This window comes from Antechinus flavipes, chromosome 4, assembly GCF_016432865.1.
Source record: "Antechinus flavipes isolate AdamAnt ecotype Samford, QLD, Australia chromosome 4, AdamAnt_v2, whole genome shotgun sequence".
Lineage (NCBI taxonomy): Eukaryota > Metazoa > Chordata > Mammalia > Dasyuromorphia > Dasyuridae > Antechinus > Antechinus flavipes.
In genome coordinates this window covers 181020976-181045592 of record NC_067401.1, presented here as the reverse complement: position 1 = coordinate 181045592, position 24617 = coordinate 181020976, and the positions used below count along the sequence as shown (strand labels likewise).

The window sequence follows — 24617 nt, the reverse complement described above, 5'->3', positions numbered from 1 at the left end:
TTCTCTTCTGTTTTAAAATTGTGAATTCTAGTTGGTAGTAGAATTGAAATGAAGAAATGAGGAAAGTGTTTAAGCTTATTGAAATGATGAAGAAAATGTTCATAATAGACATTAAACTTAAAAATGTCTTTTATAACATGTTTGTTTGTTTGGAAAGCCAATTGGTAAACATTTACCAGCACATCTCCAGTATGTATCCAGCCTAGCATGTTAGAACTGTGTTCACAAAGCAGAATCAGGAACTGGGAATAAGGAATGAGTTTCTTCTATAGCCAACTTCAAAAGTTCTGATGACATAAAAAATTGAGATGAGAAGTGAAATTTTTTATTTCCACAAATACTCCAAAACCATAAAATTATTTGTAAATGTATGTGGGAGATATGATGTAGCTTTTAAATTTTTATGAGTGTTTTTCTCACAATAGCCTTGTGAAGTTGGTAACACAAAATATTCTCTCAGAAGCTCTCAGAGCCTAGTACTCTGGTGATGGGGTGGAGATTGAGAAAGTAGTATATTCTAAAGTAGAAAAGTTGGGTACAAATACTTTGACTCTAGGAAAGTCACTGAATTTCAATTAAATTCTTTTAAGTTCCACATTCAGTTAAGAAACTGAAGTTTCCTCATCTAAAAAAAATAAAAAAGCTTATCATCTCTGAGCTCCTTTTTGTCACTAACTCCCATAGTCACATGACCTCTTCATTACCAATTCAGTGATCTTTACACCATATTTAAAGGAGTGGCAATGAAATTCTTCTATCTTGAAATGTGGAGAGTTTCCCTAACCAGCTTTCTGGTATATGAGTTTCTTATTCCAGAGTTCTGAGAATTGGACATAGGGACTCCATTATGTATGATAATATGTAGATCAGGAATGAGAAAACTAAATCCTAAAAGAATATGATCTTTTACAAGGCAATATATGGGCAAGGATATCTTGCTATGTTCAACCTTGACTTCTTCCCTTCACTGTCAACATCATTATATCTTACACCCTCCTCTCAAAAAAGCAAAAAACAAAAATTATTACAAATTCACCACATATTTATTCTTTATCTTCTGTGAAACAAAACCTAAAATTATATGTGAGTACATATGCTATGTGTGAGTATATAGATGAATACATATATGTGTGTATGTATTTAAAGAGTATTCTATGGCTAGATTCAGAAGGGCCATTATAGTCACTTACCTCAAAGTATGCTCCAAAAAGACAAGATTGTTCAAAAGAGATGACCAGGATAAATCTCTCAACCAGAGATATGAAGTAAAATTAACAATTGGATTTGCTGAGTATTGGGACTAGAATTCTAATCTATTGCTTTTTCCTAATCTAAACCCATTAGATGTAGTAAAAGAAAATTCTAGTTAGTTGTTAGTTTATGCTTTTATCATGACCACTGTTAAAGAAGAGGAGCACAAAGACTTGTGTGGATCTTGGTAAAGGAGCAAAGGAGAGGGGCCTCTAGGCAAAGTCAGTGGGTAAGATGGCCACAACTTCAGCTTATGGAGAGAGAACATATTCCTACTGCTTGGAGGCCAGTTGGGATTGCTTATTCTCCCCTTGCCAATTGGACCCCTCCTTTGAAAACAGGACAAACTATAGATTCCCTAAGGGTAGATAAGGAAGGGACTAAGTTGCCATACATCTTAGACTGTTGGGAATGTATGGAAAGAGACTTAAATAAAGGAGGGAATTTGCATCATGGCAAAAACCCAACATTTCTATTTAAAGGAAAGAGTGACTTCATGATGTCATCCTCTGGGACTTTTTGTCTTTAGTCTGCAATTAGCAAAGAGGAAGTATAACAGGTTTGTTTAAGTGTATCAACACAGAACAAAAATAGTCTCTAATAACTTAATAGCTCATCATCTAGCCCCCAAAATCTAGTCATTTACACCATCATTCTCTCTGTAATTCAGGCTTGCAACTTTTAAATCATCTCTGACTCTTTTCTTCTACTTCATCCCTTCCCAACTCTATCCCTTCACCATCTGGTCATTTACCAAATTATGTCTTCTACTTCCACAATGTCTTTAACAACTAATTGTCCTTTTTTATAAATTTTTATTTAGAAAATAACTCTTTTTGTTTCTGAGAAGTGAATGGGCATCTAGGTAGCACAGTGAATAGAGCATTGTGCCTAGACTCAGGAAGAGAAGAGTTCGAATCTGGCCACAGACTCTAGGTGTGTTATCCTGGACAAGTCACTTGACCCTGTTTGTCTCAGTTTCTTCATTTGTAAAATGAGCCAAAAAAAGAAAATATCAAACCACTTTGCTGAAAAAAAACCTAAAAAAAAAATCCTAAATGATATCACAGGATACAACTGAACAGCAAGTCTTGCCTCTAACGTCTTATTTAATCTCTTCTTCATACAATTGTTCAAATAATCATCACAATATATAATCAAATGCAAAGTTCTTAACCTGGAATTGAAGAATCTCTATAACCTGGATTTAAGCACTGGCTTATCTTAATTTCTCCAGACTATTGAAATTCTCTTCCACTTCCTTCACATAACCTTTCAAGATCTCTCCCAGGATTGAAGATAGTCTTTTCCTCCTCATATTGTTATATATCATCTTATCTGGTTCTCTTTTTTACCCTTAACATAGAATAGAACTGCTGGGATAATTGGAAATTAGTATGGCAGAAATTAGGCATGGACCCACACTTAACACCATATACCAAGATAAGATCAAAATGGGTCCATGACCTAGGCATAAAGAACGAGATTATAAATAAATTAGAGGAACATAGAATAGTTTATCTCTCAGACTTGTGGAGGAGAAAGAAATTTGTGACCAAAGATGAACTAGAGACCATTACTGACCACAAAATAGAAAATTTTGATTACATCAAATTAAAAAGCCTTTGTACAAATAAAACTAATGCAAACAAGATTAGAAGGGAAGCAACAAACTGGGAAAACATTTTCAAAGTTAAAGGTTCTGATAAAGGCCTCATTTCCAAAATATATAGAGAACTGACTCAAATTTATAAGAAATCAAGCCATTCTCCAATTGATAAATGGTCAAAGGATATGAACAGACAATTTTCAGAGGATGAAATTGAAACTATTACCACTCATATGAAAGAGTGTTCCAAATCATTATTGATCAGAGAAATGCAAATTAAGACAACTCTGAGATACCACTACACACCTGTCAGATTGGCTAAGATGACAGGAAAAAATAATGATGAATGTTGGAGGGGATGCAGGAAAACTGGGACACTAATGCATTGTTGGTGGAGTTGTGAACGAATCCAACCATTCTGGAGAGCAATCTGGAATTATGCCCAAAAAATTATCAAATTGTGCATACCCTTTGATCCAGCAGTGTTTCTATTGGGCTTATATCCCAAAGAAATACTAAAGAAGGGAAAGGGACCTGTATGTGCCAAAATGTTTGTAGCAGCCCTGTTTGTAGTGGCTAGAAACTGGAAAATGAAAGGATGCCCATCAATTGGAGAATGGCTGGGTAAATTGTGGTATATGAATGTTATGGAATATTATTGTTCTGTAAGAAATGACCAGCAGGATGAATACAGAGAGGACTGGCGAGACTTAACATGAACTGATGCTATAAAAATGAGCAGAACCAGGAGATCATTATACACTTCGACAACGATATTGTATGAGGACATATTTTGATGGAAGTGGATTTCTTTGACAAAGAGACCTGAGTTTCAATTGATAAATGACGGACAAAAGCAGCTACACCCAAAGAAAGAACACTGGGAAACTAATGTGAACTATCTGCATTTATGTTTTTCTTCCCGGGTTATTTATACCTTCTGAATCCAATTCCCCCTATGCAACAAGAGAACTATTCAGTTCTGCAAACATATATTGTATCTAGGATATACTGCAACATATCCAACATATAAAGGACTGCTTGCCATCTAGGGGAGGGGGCGGAGGGAGGGAGGGAGGGAAAAAAAAAATCGGAACAGAAACGAGTGTCAATATAAAGTAATTATTAAATAAAAATTAAATTAAAAAAAAAAAAGACAAATGAGAGAAAAAAGAAAAAAAAATTACCCTGGCATGGGCTCTGTCAATAAAAAGTTATTATAAAATAAAATAAAAATAAAAATATATTTTAAAAAAGAAAAAAAAAACATAGAATAGAATCCTAGATTTGGAAGTGTAGGACATCATAGGAATATACTTCTACTTATTTTACAGAGGAAGAATCCTAGAAACAGAGGTGAGTGAATTATTCAGGATCACATTTGTATTAACTGATATAAGTACATTATGTCATACTTTTGACCCCATTAAATTGTTAACTCTTTGAAGGTAAAGACTGTTATTTTTCATCTTTATATTCTTTGTGCCTAGCATAACTCTGCATATTCTTAATAGACATTTGCTGAATTAGTCTGGTCAAAATAGCTGCTCTAAGAAGAAGCAAAACCCCAATATCCTACACATATACCAGCAAGGTTCACAGGCCCCAATTATGATAAATGGCATGTTACATATCCCTCTTCCCTCTTTTTATAATAGAGTATTGATTTCGCCCTTCTTTCTTTTTAATTCTTGAAAACTTCACAACAGAAACAGTATACCCTGAGGATCTTTGTTTTTTATGTTAAATTCACACCAGACAAACTGATCATCAAGAAATAAAATGGAAAATTATAGTAAGTGACTTCTTTCACCCCAAAGCAGAAGTTAGCTAGAAACTCCTGGGGCAAAGGGAAGAAAGTAATCTTTCAATAATAGGTCAGTACAGAATAGTCTGCCAAATCCCAAGCTTAGAGTCATCAAAAATGAAAGGATCCCTTGAAGTACCATTCCCTACTATGGACCGAAGGTGGAAATTTGAGATTGTCCAACATGGTATCATAATGGAATATCACTGAAGTACCTAATACTATGTCTTAAGGATACAGAATGGATCCTGAAAATCCTACTTTTTGAACCTCAAAAATCTTGGGGGTTTAAGCCCAAGAAAGAGAGATTAGTACAGGAATCTAGAGGACCACAGACAAAATTGAGCTTGGGCCTAGAACAAAGTCTCAAAGCTAGAGAGATGAATAAATCAAAGAAAGCACTGACTAGAATCAAAATTTGTGCAAATATTCCTTCTCCATAAAAGAATGAATAACTCCAAAACAGTAGTAGGCAAAAACTAAAAAGAAGAAACAGATTTTCTATAAAGACTATATAAAATTAAATGTTTTAGGAGAAAGAAGGAGAAAAAGTAACTTAGGAAAGAAAGTGGTAAATCTTACTCAAAAAACAAGATCAAATAAAAGTTATCTTCAAGAGACAACAAGAAATATTGGGGGGGGGGAGAGGAGGAGGGAGGAAGATTTTTAAGAATACAACTATTTTGATAATTAAAAATCACCTGATTAGGAAACAGGTTAAGGAGAGAGAATTTTTAAATCATTAAAGACTCAAAAATTAGCATTTTTTAAAAAGCTGTACACTTTGTTCCAAGAAATAATAAAGGAAAGCTATTCACATGTACTAGAAGCAAAAGATAAAGTGAAAATAGAATATATTATTCACCTCCTTGAAAGGAACTCCAAAAGGACAAGTCCTAGAAATGTCATAGTCAAAGTCCAGAGTACTAAGTACAGTTGAAATTCCATAAAACCTGTTAGCTTTTATTTAAAATGGACAGATCTTGCAGTATACTTTGAGAAATGTGAAAAATAATAGGTTTATAATACATTCTTTCAAAGATGAGTATAATAAATATTATGGGGATGGCCTTTAAGTTAAATAAAGGATGTTTTCATCATTCCTAGTAAAAAGGCTAGAACTGAGTAGAAACACTGAAATCATAATCTAGGAGTACAAAGATACTTGGAAAGCTAAATTTAACTGAATTTTAGAAGGAAATGTATGAAAATGTATTGCTAAGAGAAGAAATAAATGTTTCTTCAGAACTTTGATGTCTTCAAAGGGTATTGAAAAAGGTTTAATATGAAAAACACAGGTTCTCAGGCTATATTGATTCTGTTGTGAAGTTTTCAAGAATTAAAGTGAAAGGAAGGTGAAATCAATATACTATTACAGAAAGAAGGAAGAGGGATGCTATTTTTCATAATTAGGTTATGTGAGAAGTGTAAACAAACGGAAGAAACAGTGAGCTAGTGGGCATCACTTATTAAGTCAATAAGAACTAATCGCCTAGCTAAAAGGCTCAGTAAATTGAGCCCTGGACCTGGAAGCAGGAAGACCTGCATTCAGATCCAATCTCAGACATATAGTAATGGTGTGACCTTGGGCATGTTATCTATCCTGTCTTTGCCCAGGAGGCAACTTGGTGGCTCAGTGACTAGAGTACTAAACTTATAGTGAAGAACACCTGAGTTAAAACTCAGCCTCAAACAGTTAATAGTTACACAACTATGAGCAAGTTATTTAATTTCTATTTGGCTTAATTCACTGGAGAAGTAAATGGCAAGCCGTTCAGGAAAACTCCATGAGCAGGATGGTCCATAGGGTCACAAAGAGTTGGACACAACTAAATTACTGAAAAACAACCAATGTTTCAGGTACTGTGCTAAGTACTGGGGACACACCCAAAAAAGGCAAAAGATAGCCTTTGGCCTCGAGTAGCTCACAGTTACTGAAGGAGATGATAAGCAGCTAGTAACAAAGTAGGACAAATAGGAAATAATTAACCAAGGAAAGGCACTAAAACTAAGAGAAACAAGATAAATATTCTTTTCTGAAATAGACAATGAAGGGTACTGAAATTATCTAAGAACTTAGAAATAAATGAATCCAAATATCTTAAGCAGGAGAAAACAAATCAACAAGGAAGGTATACAAACATAAGGGAAGGAGGCTTTTATGACATCTAAACAAATCCAAACATCTTTGAATAAAAATTGCAATATAAAGGAAATTAAACAAAACCTAATAAGGAAAAGACACAATGGATTCTCAACAGTGCAAGTTTGTGATGAAATGATTGGAGAAAAAAAAAAATTAAACCATGAAAGCCAAATGTATGGTCTTTATAATAGAATAGAAAAACTTGAATCCACAGTGGCAAACCTCACCAAAGAAAGGAAAAAGAGAACAATGGTTTTGAAATGCAAATACAGCAAAACAAAGGACAATGGAGAAGAAAAATAACATGATGCAACAACTTTAAAAGCAAATATAATCCCTGTACAAGAAAAACATTGATCTCAAAAATAAGATGGATAGAACAATTTCATGGTTATATGTCTCCCAAGATAATATGACAAATAAAAAAGTGAATATCATAAAATGACTGTCCATGTCAATATAACAAAAATTATGAAAGCACTCGCATCAATTTACACTTTTAATTTTATCAGTCTAGCTATCAAATCAATATTTTATAAAATTCAATAAAATATAATTAAATTAATAAATAAAAGAATAAAAAAGCAAAAGATGTAGAATACTGGGGGAGAATAGCACTTGCAGACCACAAATTATATTATAAAGCTATGATCATTAAAACCATCTAGTATTGCTTACAAAACAATTCAAAGGAACTTATTAGTAGAGGGAAAATCAGGACAAGTAGAACTCAGTATCCAGTATTGAAATAACTGAAAAACATAAATTATCTTGAGCATAATTCTCTATTTGATTTTTTTAAATGTTGGGAATACTTGGAATCAGTCTTGACAACACTAGATTTAGATCAAGTTGTCAAGACTAGATTTAGACCAACATATTATGTTATATTCTACAATAAATTCAAAATAGATATTTGGCCTTATTATTAAAAACTGTATCATTAAAGTTAAGAAGGGAAGCAAATCAAAAGGCTTTCACAGCTATGAAATATTCTTAACCATAAAATGAATAGACAATTGCAAAAATTGAAATAATTAATTTTGATTATATGATACTGAAAAACTTCTGTACAAACAAAATTAAGGAATCTCAGATTAAAAAAAAAAAGTAGTAGAAATAAGAAAAAGTACTTGTCTTAGATTTCTCTTATAAGGATTATCCTACATAGAGAGATAGAGATAGATAGATAGATAGATGCATCATTAATAAATATAAGAGAGATAGAAATAGATTTATGATTAAACCATTACTCAATAGATAAATTATCAAAGGACGTGGACAAAAAAAAAAAAAAAAAAAAAAAAACCTCTCCAAAGAACTGCAAAATCACATGAAAGAATGTTCTGCGTCACCAATCATAAGATAAATGCAAATCAAAACAATCCTGGAGGTTTATTTCAAACCCTGAAAATTGAAAAAGATGACAAAAATGGAAATAGTCTATGTTGGAGAGTTGTGGGAAGATAAACACCCTATCCCATTATTGGTGACATTGTGAATCAGTACAACCATTTTGGAAAGCAATTTGGAATTTTCCAAATAAAGTACCTAAAATTTTCATATCATTTGACCTAGAGATTTCACCCCAAGTCTTATACCCCAAAGAGGTCATCAATAAGAAGAAGGATTCCATATGTATCAAAATATTTAAAGTAATACTTTTTGAGATAGCAAAGAATTAGAAACAAAATATGTTTATCAATTGGAGAATGACTAAAATTATGACACATGAGTATAATGAAATATTACATAAGTATGGAAAGATTCACATGACCTGATGAAGAGGGAAATAAGTAAAACCAAAATAAATACAAAATGATTAAAACAATGTAAATAAAGAACAACAAAAATAAGTGAAGAAGTTACAAAATTACAAAGAATACCTATAGCTCCAAAGAAGAGACATGAGAAGATATTCCACAACTATTCCTTTGCAGAAATAGGAGGTTCACAGATGAGGTATATTGCATATATTTTTAGATTTTTTTCTATATATGATTATTTTGATGAGTGTTTTCTGTTTTTTCTCTTTTCTCTTTGTTTTTTTTTTTTTTTTGTTTTTTTTTTTGTTTTTTTTTTTTATAAAAATAGTCTCCCCTCAAGGGCATGGGGGAGGGATGCAAGGAATTTTGATAGCTAAAAAACAAAATATCTCAATTTTTAAAATAGAAAAATAAGTAAAATTCTGAGCAGTTTGAGTTGATGCATGGGGAAGTAAGTAAAACCAGAATAAATTATACATGGACAGTAATGTAGTAAAGATGTTTGTCTTTACAAAACATTTGAAGGCTTGAAGAACTTTTATTAAACCAGCCTTTTCTCCAAAGAACTGACAGGGAAGCATATTACCTATCTGCTGACTTAGAGAAAGGTCATAAATACAAGGTGCAGAAAGAGACCTATGTTTTTACACTTGACCACTGTGTAGAACCAAAAAGGATTTCTTTTTCTTTCTTTTCTTTCTTTAGATGTGGAAACTTTGGGGGTGGGGGAAGAGATTAACAGTAGTAATTTTTAAAATAGTAGCATTGCAACACATAAATTTTACAGAACAGAAGGAAATCCAGAAAGAAGTACAGACAAACAGGACAGTTTTGAAAATAATGTATAGAATTTGTGATTTTTTTTTGGCAGCTTATTGGATTTATTTATTAATAAATTTTTATTGACAGAACCCATGCCAGAGTAATTTTTTACAGCATTATCCCTTGCACTCATTTCTGTTCCTTTGCACCTCCTCCCCCAGCAGTCTTTTACATGTTAAGTAGGTTACAGTATATCCTAGATACAATATATGTGTGCAGAAATGAACAGTTCTCTTGTTGCACAGGGAGAATTGGATTCAGAAGGTATAAATAATCCGGGAAGAAAAACAAAAATGCAAGCAGTTTATATTCATTTCCCAGTGTTCTTTCTTTGGGTGTAGCTGCTTCTCCATCCTTGATCAATTGAAACTGAATTAGCTCTCTTTATCGAAAAGATCCATTTCCATCAGAATACATCCTCATATAGGATCCTTGTTGAGGTATATAATGATCTCCTGATTCTGCTCATTTCACTTAGGATCAGTTCATGTAAGTCTCACCAGTCCTCTCTGTATTCATTCTGCTGGTCATTTCTTAGAGAATAATAATATTCCATAACATTCATATACCACAATTTACTCAACCATTCTCCAATTGATGGGCATCCATTCATTTTCCAGCTTCTAACCACAAACATTTTGGCACATACAGGTCCCTTTCCCTTCTTTAGTATCTCTTTGGGGTATAAGCCCAGTAGAAACACTGCTGGATTAAAGGGTATGCACAGTTTGATAACTTTTTGAGCATAGTTCCAAATTGCTCTCCAGAATGGCTGGATGTGTTCACAATTCCACCAACAATGTATCAGTGTCCCTGTTTTCCCACATCCCCTCCAACATTCCGCATTATCTTTCCCTGTCAATCTAGCCAATCTGACAGGTGTGTAGTGGTATCTCAGAGTTGTCTTAATTTGCATTTCTCTGATTAATAATGATTTGGAGCATATTTTCATATGGCTATAAATAGTTTTAATTTCTTCATCTGAGAATTGTCTGTTCATATCCTTTGACCATTTATCAATTGGAGAATGGCTTGATTTCTTATAAATTAGAGTCAATTCTCTATATATTTTGGAAATGAGGCCTTTATCAGAACCTTTAACTGTAAAAATGTTTTCCCAGTTTATTGCTTCCCTTCTAATCTCATTTGCATTAGTTTTGTTTGTACAAAAGCTTTTTAACTTGATATAATCAAAATTTTCTATTTTGTGATCAATAATAATCTCTAGTTCTATGGTCACAAATTCCTTCCTCCTCCACAAGTCTGAGAGATGTCCTATGTTCTTCTAATTTATTTATAATCTCATTCTTTATGCCTAGGTCATGAAACCATTTTGACCTTATCTTGGTGTACGGTGTCAAGTGTGGGTCAATGCCTAGTTTCTGCCATACTAATTTCCAATTTTCCCAGCAATTTTTGTCAAATAATGCGTTCTTATCCCAAAAACTGGGGTCTTTGGGTTTGTCAAACACTAGATTATTAAAGTTATTGGCTGTTTTGTCCTTTGAATCTAACCTATTCCATTGATCAACTAGTCTATTTCTTAGCCAATACCAGATGGTTTTAGTAACTGCTGCTTTATAATATAATTTTAGATCTGGTACAGCGAGGCCACCTTCATTTGTTTTTTTTTTTTTTTCATTATTTCCCTTGAAAGTCTTGACCTTTTGTTTTTCCATATGAACTTTGTTGTTATTTTTTCGAGATCATCAAAATAGTTTTTTGGAACTCTGATTGGTATAGCGCTAAATAAATAGATTAGTTTAGGTGATATGATCATCTTTATTATCTTTGCTCCCCCAATCCAAGAGCATTTAATATTTTTCCAGTTGGTTAGATCAAACTTAATTTGTGTGGAAAGTGTTTTGTAGTTTTGCTCATAAAGGTTCTGATTTTCCCTTGGCAGATAGATTCCTAAATATTTTATACAATCAGTAGTTACTTTAAATGGAATTTCTCTTTGTAACTCTAATTGTTAGGTTTTGTTAGTGATATATAAGAATGCTGATGATTTATGTGGGTTTATTTTGTATCCTGCAACTTTGTTAAAGGTGTGGATTGTTTCTAATAACTTTTTAGTAGAGTCTCTGGGGTTCTCTAAGTATATCATCATATCATCAGCAAAGAGTGATAATTTGGTTTCCTCATTGTCTATTCTTATTCCTTTAATCTCTTTCTCAACTCTTATTGCCAAAGCTAGCATTTCTAATACAATATTAAATAGTAACAGTGATAGTGGGCAACCTTGCTTCACTCCTGATCTTATTGGGCATGGTTGCAGTTTGTCCCCATTACATATGATGCTTACTGCTGGTTTTAAATAGATGCTACTGATTATTTTAAGGAAAAGTCCATTTATTCCTATACTCTCAAAAGTTTTTAATAGGAATGGATGTTGGATTTTATCAAATGCTTTTTCTGCACCTATTGAGATGATCATATGGTTTTTGTTAATTTGATTATTAATATGGCCAATTATACTGATAGTTTTCCTAATATTGAACCAGTCCTGCATTCCTGGTATAAATCCTACTTGATCATGGTATATTATCCTGGGGATGATTTTCTGTAGCCTTTTTGCTAATATCTTATTTAAGATTTTAGCATCAATAGTCATTAGGGAGATTGGTCTATAATTTTCTTTCTCTGTTTTCAACTTACCTGGTTTAGGTATCAGTACCATGTCTGTGTCATAAAAAGAATTTGGTAGGACTTCTTCATTCCCTATTTTTTCAAATACTTTATAAAGCATTGGGGCTAATTGTTCTTTGAATGTTTGGTAGAATTCACATGTAAATCCATCTGGTCCTGGGGATTTTTTTTTTAAGGGAGTTGTTCTATTTCTTTTTCTGAAATGGGACTATTTAAGCAATTTACTTCCTCCTCTGATAATCTGAAGCCTATGTTTTTGGAGGTAGTCATCCATTTCACTTAGGTTATCAAATTTATTGGCATAAAGTTGAGCAAAGTAACCCCTTATAATTTCTTTAATTTCCTCTTCATTGGTGGAAAGTTTTCCCTTTACATTTTTAAGACTTACTAATTTGATTTCCCTCTCTCCTTTTTCTAATCAGATTTACCAAAGGTTTATCAATTTTACTGGTTTTTTCATAAAAAGAATTCTTAGTTTTATTTATTAGTTCAATAGTTTTTTTTTTTTTTACTTTCTATATTATTAATTTCTCCTTTTAATTTTAGAATTTCAAGTTTAGTAATTGATTGGGGGGTTTTAATTTGGTCTTTTTATAGCTTTTTAAGTTGCAGGCCCCATTCATTTATCTTCTCTTTCTCTATTTTATTCAAGTAAGCCTCTAAGAATATAAAATTTCCCCTTATTACCGCTTTGGCTGCATCCCATAAATTTTGGTATGATGTCTCACCGTTGTCATTATCTTGAGTGAAATTATTAATTGTATCTATAATTTGCTGTTTCACCCAATCATTCTTTAAGATGAGAATAGTTTCCAATTACTTTTTGGTTTATTTACACCTAACTTTTTGTTGAATGTAGTTTTTATTGCATTGTGACCTGAAAAGAAAACATTTACTATTTCTGCCTTCCTGCATTTAATTTTGAGGTCTTTATGTCCTAATATATGGTCAATTTTTGTGTAGGTTCCATGAACTGCTGAGAAGAAAGTATACTCCTTTCTGTCACTATTCAATTTTCTCCAGTTTTTTTTTAAATATTCTATTTACCTCTTTAATTTCTTTCTTATTTGTTCTGTGATTTGATTTATCTAATTCTGAGAGTGCAAGATTGAGATCTCCCACTATTATAGTTTTGCTGTCTATTTCTTCTCTCAACTCTCTTAATTTCTCCTTTAGGAAGTTAGATGCTATACCACTTGGTGCATATATGTTTAATACTGATATTGCTTCATTGTTTATAGTACCCTTTAGCAAGATATAGTTTCCTTCCTTATCTCTTTTAATTGGATCAATTTTTGCTTTTGCTTGATCTGAGATAAGGATGGCTACCCCTGCTTTTTTGACTTCACCTGAAGCATAATAGATTCTGCTCCAGTCTTTTACCTTTACTCTGTATGTATCTCCCTGTTTTAAATGTGTTTCCTGTAAACAACATATTGTAGGGTTCTGACTTTTGATCCAGTCTGCTATCCAATTCCTCTTTATGGGAGAATTCATCCCATTCACATTTACCGTTAAAATGACTAATTCTGTATTTCCTGCCATTCTAATATCCCCAGATTATACTTTTCTTTTTCTTGCCCTCCTTCCCTTCTTCCTTAGTATTAAACTTATTGGTCCCACTTGTGTCACGCAGCTCTCCCTCTTTAGTATCCCTCCCTCTTCCCTTTGAATCCCTTCTCCTTTCTTGTATCCTTCCCTTATTACTCTTTTTCCTTTTCCCTTTTCCTCTCCCACTTTTTAATGAAGTGAGAGAAGAATCTCTGTAAAACAAATATGTCAATTATTTCCTCTTTGAGCCAACTCTGATGAGAGTAGGATTCACACTGTTTGTCCCTCTCTCTAAGTTCCCTCAGATATGATAGGTTTCCTTTGCCTCGTTGTCACATGTAGTTTCCCTCTTTTTATCTCCCCTTTTTCCTTTTTCTGACACTATCCCCTTTCCATTTCTACTTCCCTTTTTTATATTATATTGGTAAAATCAAATTATACATATGCTTTTTATATATATTCACAACAAAAATACAGCTCTCAACAGTTCCTTTTACCTTTTTCTACTTCTCTTGAGTCCTGTTGTTGGAGATCAAATTTTTTGTTTAGTCTGTTTTTTTCCTTAGAAACAGATGGAATTCCTCTATTTCATTAAATGTCCATCTTCTTCCATGGATAAAAATACTCAGCTTAGCTGGGTAGTTTATTCTTGGCTGCATTCCAAGCTCTTTTGCTTTTTGGAATATCTGATTCCAGGCCCTTCGATCCTTTAATGTTGAGGCAGCCAGATCTTGCATGGATCCTTATTGTGGCATCTCAGTATTTGAACTGTTTTTTTCCTGGCTGCTTGTAAAATTGTTTCTTTAATCTGAAAATTCTGAAGTTTGGCCACAATATTCCTCGGAGTCTTTATTTTAGGGTCTTTTTCAGAAGGTGTTCGATGAATTCTTTCAACGCCTATTTTACCTTCCGGTTCTATTACTTCTGGGCAGTTCTCTTTAATGATTTCCTGTAAAATAGTATGTAGGCTCTTTTTTTCATCTAATTTTCTAGTAGTCCAATGATCCTCAGGTTATCTCTCCTAGATCTATTTTCCAGGTCTGTTGTTTTTCTAAGTAAATATTTGACATTTTTTCCCAATCTTTCATTTTTTTGGTTTTGCTTGACTGATTCTTGATCTCTCAATGAATCAGTCATTTCTATTTGTTCAGTTCTGATTTTTAGTGAGTTATTCTCTTCATTAGCTTTTTTTACTTCTTTTTGTATATGTCCAATTGAATTGTTTTGCTTTATGGAATTTTTTTTTCCATTTCACTAATGTTTTTAAGTGAGTTATTTTCTTTTTCCAATTCACAAATTCTGTTTCCCTGCACTTCTTGGGAGTTTTTTACCTTTTTCCATTCACATTTCAGTTCTTTTTCCACTTTATCAAATTTTTCTTTTAGTGAGTTATATGCCTTTTCTGTACTCTCTTGCATAGCTTCTCTTTCCTTTCCTCATTTCTCTTCTACTTCTCTTTTAAGGTTTTTAATAGTCTCCTCTAGGAGAGCCTTTTGTATTGGGGAGCAATAATTGTCTGGAGACTGTCTGCTATTAGTTTCTTCAGGGTTGAAAAGCTGTTCTCTTTCTGTATAGAAACTATCAATAGTTCTTTTGATTTTTTTACTCATTTTGTTAAAGCCTCTAGGGTCTGCCTTCAGAGCCAGGAGGTTACCAGCTTCCTCTGCAGAGCAGTGAAAGGACGGGTAGCTCTTCTGCCAGCTGGCTACAAAAAGCAGGGAGGTACTGGAGTGCTCTGGGAAAGAGTTCCCCACCCGGGAGTAACTCAGGCCTGCAGGGCTGAGCTGAGAAAGTGCCCTGCAAAGAACCCCTGCTGTGTGAGATAACAACTGCCCTGGCGCTAGACGCTGAACAGTGAGAGTTTCACTATCCCCAAGCCAAACCTGCCCTGGGGCTGTGGTATTAGCAGTTGAGCAGTGAATGGATTTGCAGGGACCAGAAGTGTCTGCCCAGGAAGCACAGCCTGCTGGGGAAGTTCTATTGCCCCAGGCTGAGCCCTATACTGTGCCAATTAGAGGCTGCCCAAGCTGTGCCCCCCCTGTTGTGTAGATTTGTAACTGCCCCTACAGAAGCTCCGAATTGCAGGATATGGCTGCAGGGCTGCATTAAAGTCTGCCTGAATCACTTCCGGGTTTGAGTGATTACAGCCAGATCTTGTTAGGTTCTGGAATTTTTTAGAGTACCCTCTGCTTTAGGCTTTAATTTTGCTGCTTTGTAGTCAAGGCAGAGCAGTTAGCCTATAGCAGAGTCGTCTCTATAACTTCCCTAGCCACAGGGATCACCTCTGCCCCTGGTCTGCTCAGGATGCCAGCTTCTCTCGCTGCCTGTGCTAGTCTGTTCCTGGTCCCTCAGGACAAACTTTTCCTGGCGATCTTCCAAATTGACTTAGGCTGGTAAATTATAGTGCTTCTAATCTTCATGAATTTAAGCAGTAAAGAGCTATTTTTGAGGCTAAATTAAATAGTTGGTTATGAGGGGAATGAGAGGAGCTTAGAGAGTTGTGTGCCTTCTCCACCATCTTGGCTCCGCCCCCTGTGATTTTTTTTTAAAGCAAGTGATATGAAATGGAGATTTTAAGATTTCATATAAAACTTTTTTGTTTTGTGTTATATTTGAAAATGTATTGTATTTTCCTCCTGCTAAGTAGGAGAAACTAGTTTTTCCTTGAAAAGGTAATTAAAATATATTTAAGACAATATCCACAGAAAGAAGATTCTAAACATTGATAGAGTTCCCAGGTGATCAGATGAGGTTCTCACACTTAATTGATTATTTGTTTTTAAGCAAGCCATTACACTTGACAGAACCCCTTTCCATGAGGAATCAAAGAGAATTAGATTTATTAATTAATATTATGTGTCTTCCCAATACTTCCTCCATTAAGTAAGTTTATTTTTGTAAAATATAATGTGGTTATTTTGTTTTCTAATATAGAACCTACATGACTACCTCAGCCTAAATTAAGCCTATTCCAGAATACATTTGTTCAAGAGTTGGCTGAAGACTTACACTTTCAAAGAACTGTTCCTTGATTCCTTTTCCCTTCTTCACTTTTAAATTCAGTATGGTTGGAATAATTTTATACTTCTGAACACTATTTTTTTTTGCTAATAGCCTTTTCAAATTATTCTATATATGTGTTTGTATAATTATGTGTTCACAAAATGTTACAGCTAGATGGGAGATTGGAAATAACTTCCTCCTTTTCAAGTGAAGAAACTGATGCTCAGGGAGGAGAGGAAACACAACCAGAAATAGAACTAAGGTCTCCTAATGTCTATTTTTTTTCCCACAACATACCGTATTCCATCAATGAGACTATAAGGAGGGATTATGTCTTTAAATTTTTTGTTCCCTGTATAGTCCCTAATATGTGTAACAGTTATTCAATATATAATTGTTGGATAAATGAATAAACACCAGTGAATAAAGAGAGCATTAGATAAACAAAAAGACAAAAACACAAATGCATTTATCTCCCTTAAAATGTCTTATCATTCTCATTCTTCTCTATTTATGACAGTTGGTTCATATTATACCCATTGTGTGCAATGGGCTACCAACCATTAAATCCCTGAAACATTTTATTGTATTTATTTTCTTCCTTTAAGGCTCAATTCAGATACTACCTGATGTCTTTCCTGACATGGACAGTGTTTCAGGGTATATTTGATTGGGGAATTTATGTAATTTAATAAGAACTTGAGTGAGAAAAATATATATTATCTGTATTTTCACTAATCCATAAATCATTTCCCGTAATCATTGAGGGGAAAAATATTATTCTAAGAAGGGGCCCATAAACTCAAATATTTATTTGGTCCAAAAATTTCATGTTATAAAGGAAAAAAAAAAACCTGTGATCAGCAAAATAAAGTTCCTAGTACACAATTTCTCAATAGATTCTTACTGATATTTAATAGGTGTTTATTAGTGGCTTAAATGACTTGCCCGAAGTCATATAGTGCAAGTATCAAAAGAAATGATTCACTGTAAGAAAATCTGAATGCAAACTCAGGCATTCATTCGATTAAAGAACTTTGAACTTAGGATATTCTCCTTTGTGTGATAATATTGTGTGTGTGTGTGTGTGTGTGTGTGTGTGTGTGTGTGTGTGTGTGCATTACAAATTTTTTGAGAGTAAGGCCTGTATCTATCATTATTACATCCCTATATGTTACTCTGTGGCCTATATACTATTTATAGAAGTATAAATAGGAATTTGAGTACTTGAGTCAAATGTGAATGGGGATGGAAAGTCCCAGTACTCTCTCCATATACAAGAATTCTAAACCCCTTATTTAACATGATCTATGGCTTTTTATCTCACTTTCTGTCTTTTCTTACCTAATCTCTTGATTACTCAGTTTTCTTCTAGGCCATTTCCTCTATACAAGCATTTTCTCCTCTTTTCCCCATCTTTACCCTTTGGTGAAAGAATTCAACTTTACACTTTCTTCCTCTAGTGAATCTTTAACTCTATATTATTTTTCTGAGTGCTTCCTGTCAAACTTCAGCCTTGAATCATTTCCACTGTTCAATGCTTTTATTCTACACATTACTGCTGAATAAAAATGGAGAAAAATATGGCAACCATTCTGTTTGGGACAACTACAAATTTACCCTACACAACCTCACTTGAGCCTGAAATTCTACTATATCTTCCTAATCATTTCTCTATCCCATTCCTTATGGCACTTCTACCAAACCCTTTCATTCTTGGCTATTCATGGCTAAGAAGCTTGCCTCATATTTTAAAAGAAAAAAAAAATGAGACAATTCTTCATGAGTTCCCTCTTCTCATCTCCTCCTCATTTCATGTCACTAAGATGTCTTCTATCACTATCTCTTTCTTGAATCCTATCACACATAAGGTGATCTTATTCCTTACCAAAGCTAATCATTCTGCTCAAGCTATTATTACATTCCAGGTTTGTGTCATTTAACAGACTGTATCTTCTATCATTCTCATTCTATCACTTATTTTCAATCTCTCTCTATGTACTCATTTAATCCTTATCATTCACAAACATATTGATGTCTCTCTCATCCTGAAAAAAAAAAAAAATCCTTATTTGGTCCTTCCATCTGCACTACATCCCATGTCTTTGTGGCTAAACTTTAAAAAGCCGTATATAATAAGTGCTTCCATTTTCTTTCTTCTCAATCTTTTCTTAATAACCCCTTATAATCAGTCCAGCTTCTGTCCTTATCATTCCACTACAACTACTCTCTTCAAAATTACCAATGATTTCTGAGTTGCCAAATTCAATGACTTTTTTTTCAATCCTCATTTTCTTAAACTTCTGCACTCTCTCTGTTTCAATATTTTCTTCTTTTAAGTTTTTGATATACCACTTTCTCCTGGTTCTCTCCCCATCTATCTGACCACCCCTTCTCTATCTTCTTTGAGGATTCTTGTTCAGATTATATTCTCTAAATCTAGCTATCCCTCAGAATCCTGTTCCTTCTTCTCTTCTCTCTCTATCCTACTTCACTTGGTGGTTTCCTCAGTTCCCATCTATTTGATTACTATTTCTAGGCTGATGATTGTCAAGTATATCTAAATTATCTCAATCTCTACTAACCTCCACTCTTGCATCTCTAATTTCATTTCAAATATATCATCATACAATTTGCAATGAAATATTATTTTGGTTTTCATTGCTTATTTTAATACCTCTAATTTTTTTTCTTCTTATTGCTATATTCAACATTTCTAGCACAATAATGAATAAATGGTGATAATGATGGCCATTATCCTGCTTCTGATTTTAATGGTCATTCCTGCTTCTGATTTTATTGAGAAGGCTTCTTGTTAAGGACCACACCTAAATGCAAAACCCAGAAAGCCTATAAAAGTTAAAGGGCATGGTACCATTAAGGGGTGGGTTGGTTCTCTGAAAGCCCCCACAGCTCTGAATCATAACACACTTGAAGGAATTGCAAATCAGCCTTTACTGATGCAGATGCTACTTGTGAATTGGGAGTGAAAGGGAAGAGGAGGGAGGGCAGAGAATGCAACTACCTCTCAGTCTCCTAGAATTGTTATCATCCTCTCACAAGAAGGGATCCATTCTGCTGGTCAGAATGAAATATCTAGCAACCACTAGCACGTTGCTCCCATGCTTGCTGATGGTTTTGGTAGATACTATTTATTTAAGGAAAACTCTGTAGAGGTCCAGAACTCTGGAGAAGTATATTTGAAACAAGGATACTTACAACAAGGTGTTAACTCTGTGTGCTTGATGGGATAATGGTTCTCTAGTTAAACATATACTTAATGTGATATAATGATGTAATCACTCTAGTTGGCATATACTTAGTGTGATATCGTGATGTAATGGCTACAGGTGGCACATGCTCAGTTTCTGCAGTGATGTAATTGTACTGGGGTATTTAAGGGCTGAGAGAACTGGGGACACAGTCAAAGTGAACAGATTGTGAAGCAGACAAACTGTGAAGGAGACAATAAAGACTTTAGACTATTCCTGACCATCCTCATGTTGAGTATCCTGCTGAGACCAAGGCCTGGTATAGAAGACCTCCAGAAAGCTAGCCTGGACATTACAAAGCTCCATTTATTTCCATTCTCTAGTGTTTTTATTGGAAATGATCTATTTTGTCAAAAGTTTTTTTCTGCATCTGTTGAGATAATTATATGACTTTTCTTTGTTTTGTTATTGATAATGGTCAATTATACTGTGTAGTTAGTGTAATATTGAACCTAGGAACTAGATTCCTAGGTATAAATATCACCTGATGATAGTGTGATTGACTCCTACATAGGAATTACTTCCCTTCCAAATTGTAGCAGAAGGGCTAGGTAAGAAATAGGACTAGTAGTCCTTAGACCCCTGAAATTCCTAGGGATACTATGCCTATTTTCCTATTGCTAGAGTTGGTCAGCAGTTGCGGCTGATGGTAATGAGAAAGGTAGACTCCAAGTCTACAATGTATTTGTCCTTCAATGATAGCAATGTGGGTTAAGATAGAAGCAAAACTTCCTGGCTTGGGATCTATCATTACTTTCCATGCTCTAGAGAAAACAAGGTTGAGAATCTTGTATCTTTGATTTCCCAATAACTGCTCCCTCTGTCTCTCCTTTAACTAGGATGGTTTGCCTCCATTGTGGTTGAAAGTTGGCAAGACACATATAATACTTCCCCTCAGAATTTTTTACTACAAATCCAGTGCTCTTTCCCCATTCCATAGTTTTCTGACAAGAATAGGTTCAATGAAAATACATAATGAAAAAACATAAATATGTCATCATATATTATAATAGACCAAGAGGAAAATCATGTAATAGGAATAATCAGAGCTATTTAGTGAGCTTAAAAGTAGACTTTGCTATGGCTTTTTGTGGGGAATCTGTGGTTGAATGAGGTTTCTGACAATTACAATTTCCTGTTTGTGTGTTGATTGTCCACTAGCACCTCAAGTCTCCCCCTGAAAGAGATAAATTCTTCATTTGAAAGTTATTAGTCCCTATCCAAACATGTCTTCTCTCCTGTTATTACATGCTATTCTAGTCTTTAAATTAGGGCATTGAAATTATGGTATGGTGAAAATGATCATTGAATTTGGAATGAAATTAATTTGCTACTTACTATAGAGGCTTAGATAAATCACTTAGCCTCCAGTCTCCTCATCTACAGTGAGTAATAAAACATGTACTATCTACCACATGATGTGACCATAAGGGGAAAAAACTGCAATATACTATATACAGATGAGTTTATAAATGGTAATTTGCATCATGGTATTGTGGTCATTATGGACAATATGTGTGCATCAAGAATCAGTTCCCACTGCTGAGGTCCCACTGCTGAATTAATCAAAGATAATCTAGGCAACAATGAAGAAGGCTAAATTTGTTCTTCATTCTGTCCCATGCGCCTTTTTACATTAGTTGTCTCTCATCTTTCAAAACCCTTCCACCCTACATATCACATTTTCTTCATCCTTCCCATTGGCTACCAAGACCTTCCCAGGTTCTGGTATTAGTTTGAAAAAATCTGAAGTAATTAAATTAGAACATTAGCAATTAATTCATAAGGACTCAAGACCTTTCATGTAATATTATTTTTTTTTAATTTAATGCTTAACTGGAAAGAAAGCGGCTTCAATATTAAAGTTTTAGATACTGTAATAAGTGGCTTAGCCTTCAAATAGGACATAGAAAGTAACTTATTTATTATTCCTAAGAATGATCTTAAATATCACTTTGGAAAGCAAATAAATTGTTGAGACAACTTCATCAGGAAGGGAGGAAGAAAAGAATGAAAGAAAAAAAGAAGGAAGGAAGGAAAGAAGGATAGGAAGGAGGAAGGAAGGAAGGATAAGAAGAAGGAAGGAAGGGAGAGAGGGAATAAGGAAGGAAGGAAAAAAGGAAGGAAGGAAAGATGGAAGGAAGGAAGGAAAGGAGAGAGGGAGGGAACAGGAAGAGAGAGAATAGGGATCACTTGAGTGGATTGATTGAGGAAAGGGCTGACATGGTTAGACCTATATTTAGGGAAATTTTTCATAAATGAGTGGTGACAGCTAAAGGGAGGTAACTTGAGGCAGGAAGATCAATCAGAAGGCTATTGCAAGAGTCTAGGCATAAAGGGATGAGGGTTTGGACCATTATGTCAGAGAATAGAAAGGGTATATACTAAAGATGTTACAGAGATTGAAAAAGACAGGATATTATATACTGGGGATGAGAGTGAGGAGTTAAACATGACACCTAGATTTCAAGCCTAAATGACTAAGACTAAGACTATGGTGATGGTCTCAATAATAATATGGAAGTTAGGAAGAGTAGAGGGTTTGAAGAGAAAGATAATAAATTCAATTTGGGTCATGTTAAGAATAAAATACCTAGTCTACAGCCATACCACCCTGAACCAGCCTGATCTTGTCTGATCTCGGAAGCTAAGCAGGGTCGGGCCTGGTTAGTACTTGGATGGGAGACCGCCTGGGAATACCAGGTGCTGTAGGCTGTTGTCCCACCCCAACTCCCAGCCCTGCAGGGGCCCGCCGGAGCTCACAGCATCGGCTTGCTCTGGGTACTTTCTTACCCACACGTTCCCTGCCACCCCTTCCTTCCATCCTTGCTTGCTTGCTTCCTTCCTCCTTTCTTTCCTTCCTTTAAAAAAAAAAAGAATAAAATATCTATGAGATATACAGTTACAGATTTTCCATGGGCAATTGAAGATATGAGACATGAAGGAAGAAAGGATGGAATGGAGGAAGGAAAGAAGAAAGGAACAAAGGAATGAAGGAAAGAAGGAAGGAAAAATGGAAGGAAGGAAGAAAGGAAAAAAGGAATAAAGAAAAGATGGAAGGAAGGATGAAAGGAAGGAAAGATGGAAGGAAGCAAAGGAAGAAGAAAGGAAAGAAGAAAAAAGGAAGGAAAAATGGGTAGAAGGAAGAAAGAGAAGAAGGAAGGAGGGAGGGAGGAAAGGAGAGAAAAGAATACATGATGTTCTTGATATTTATAAAAAGTTTTCTTTCTGTCAATTTCAGAATTACAACCACTAGGACATCAAAAACACCAGGTTAAAAAATGAAGGTCTATTCTGTTAGAAGGTACCTGCTACCCTGTGTGGGGCCTTATTTCTTCCTACTGCCCTTTTCATGGCCCCAGCCACATCCTTATTTCTCAGGCTATAGATGAGTGGATTAAGCATGGGAGTAAGGATAGTATAGAATACAGAGAGAATTTTGTCCTGGGCTGGGGTATGATATGAATGGGGTAACATATATGTATACATGGCTGCACCATAGAATAGAGTTACTACTGTCATGTGTGAAGAACAAGTAGCAAATGCTTTCTTTCTTCCTTCCACTGAACTCATACGATGCACAGTAGTGAGAATTCTGGCATAGGAGGCAATTACCACAGAAAAGGGAATCAGTAGCATCAGGACACAACACACATACATCACAGTCTCATAGAGAGCTGTGTCAGCACATGCTAATTTCAGTACAGCAGGTGCTTCACAGAAGAAATGGTTGATCTGTCGGGAATCACAGAAGGGAAAGCTCATTGTGATAGGGGTGAGTAGAAAGCCATCTAAAGAGCCGCCAAACCAAGAGCCAGCTATGATCATAAGGCAGACCCTTCGATTCATTAGGATTGGATAGCGCAGAGGGTTACAAATGGCTACATAACGGTCATAAGCCATGAGACCTAGCAAGAAGAATTCAGCCCCCACTAAAGTAAGGTAGAGGAAGTGTTGAGCTGTACATCCCACAAAGGAGATGGTCCTTTGTCCCAAGATGTAGTCCACAATCATCTTGGGCACGATAGTTGAAATATACATCATGTCAATGAAGGAGAGATGACTGAGCAGGAAATACATAGGTGTCTGTAGGTGAAGGTCTATGTAGATCAAGAAGATCATAATCCCATTGGCCATTAGGGCCGTGAAGAAAATAGCACAGACAATAATAAAAAGGAGGTCTGAGGTTTCTCTGTTGCTGAAGAGCCCCACAAAGATGAAATCAGTGGAAGAGGTTCTATTGTACCCATCCATTGATGTGATCAATCAAAGTGATAAAATGGACCTGTAGTCATGCAAAAAAAATTCATGTAATTGCTAATGACCATTCATTAAAATGAAAAATATTAAAATCATGCACAAAGACATCAGAATTGTAAGTTAGGTAGTGGGTTTCAATGAAATAGAATTTATTCTGCTTTATTATTTGTTTATTACTGGTATTTTCAGAGTATCTTTGGCAATTGAAACATTCTAAAACAGTTTGTCAAATAGCTATAGCTACAGGCATGATATGATTATCAACAGGAAAACATTTTCGTTATTTGTTGTTTGAAATGAAATGGCTGAGGACTAATTTCTGAGACAGTTAATAAAATTTCTTAACTTAAAGTTAAAATACATAGGTTCAAATCTCAGCCTTTTTACTTTCTGGCTGTGTGTCTCTGACAAGTTATATTTGTTATTATGTCATTAATAATGATGATGATAGAGACAGTTTAACAGAGGATAAAAGGCT

General features: G+C 34.6%; 1 protein-coding gene and 1 non-coding gene across 2 annotated transcripts; one reads left to right on the top strand and one right to left on the bottom strand.

The window, feature by feature from the left end:
• The first annotated feature begins 22475 nt into the window (after positions 1–22475).
• LOC127563641 (5S ribosomal RNA) lies at positions 22476–22594 on the top strand. Its single transcript, XR_007954081.1, has one exon. It is a non-coding gene; the product is annotated as a 5S ribosomal RNA (ribosomal RNA).
• Positions 22595–23176: 582 nt separating this feature from the next.
• Positions 23177–24145, bottom strand: LOC127559046 (olfactory receptor 2T1). The gene has a single exon (XM_051992592.1). The coding sequence runs from the start codon at positions 24131–24133 to the stop codon at positions 23177–23179; it is 957 nt and encodes a 318-aa protein (XP_051848552.1). The 5' UTR covers positions 24134–24145.
• Positions 24146–24617: the final 472 nt, after the last annotated feature.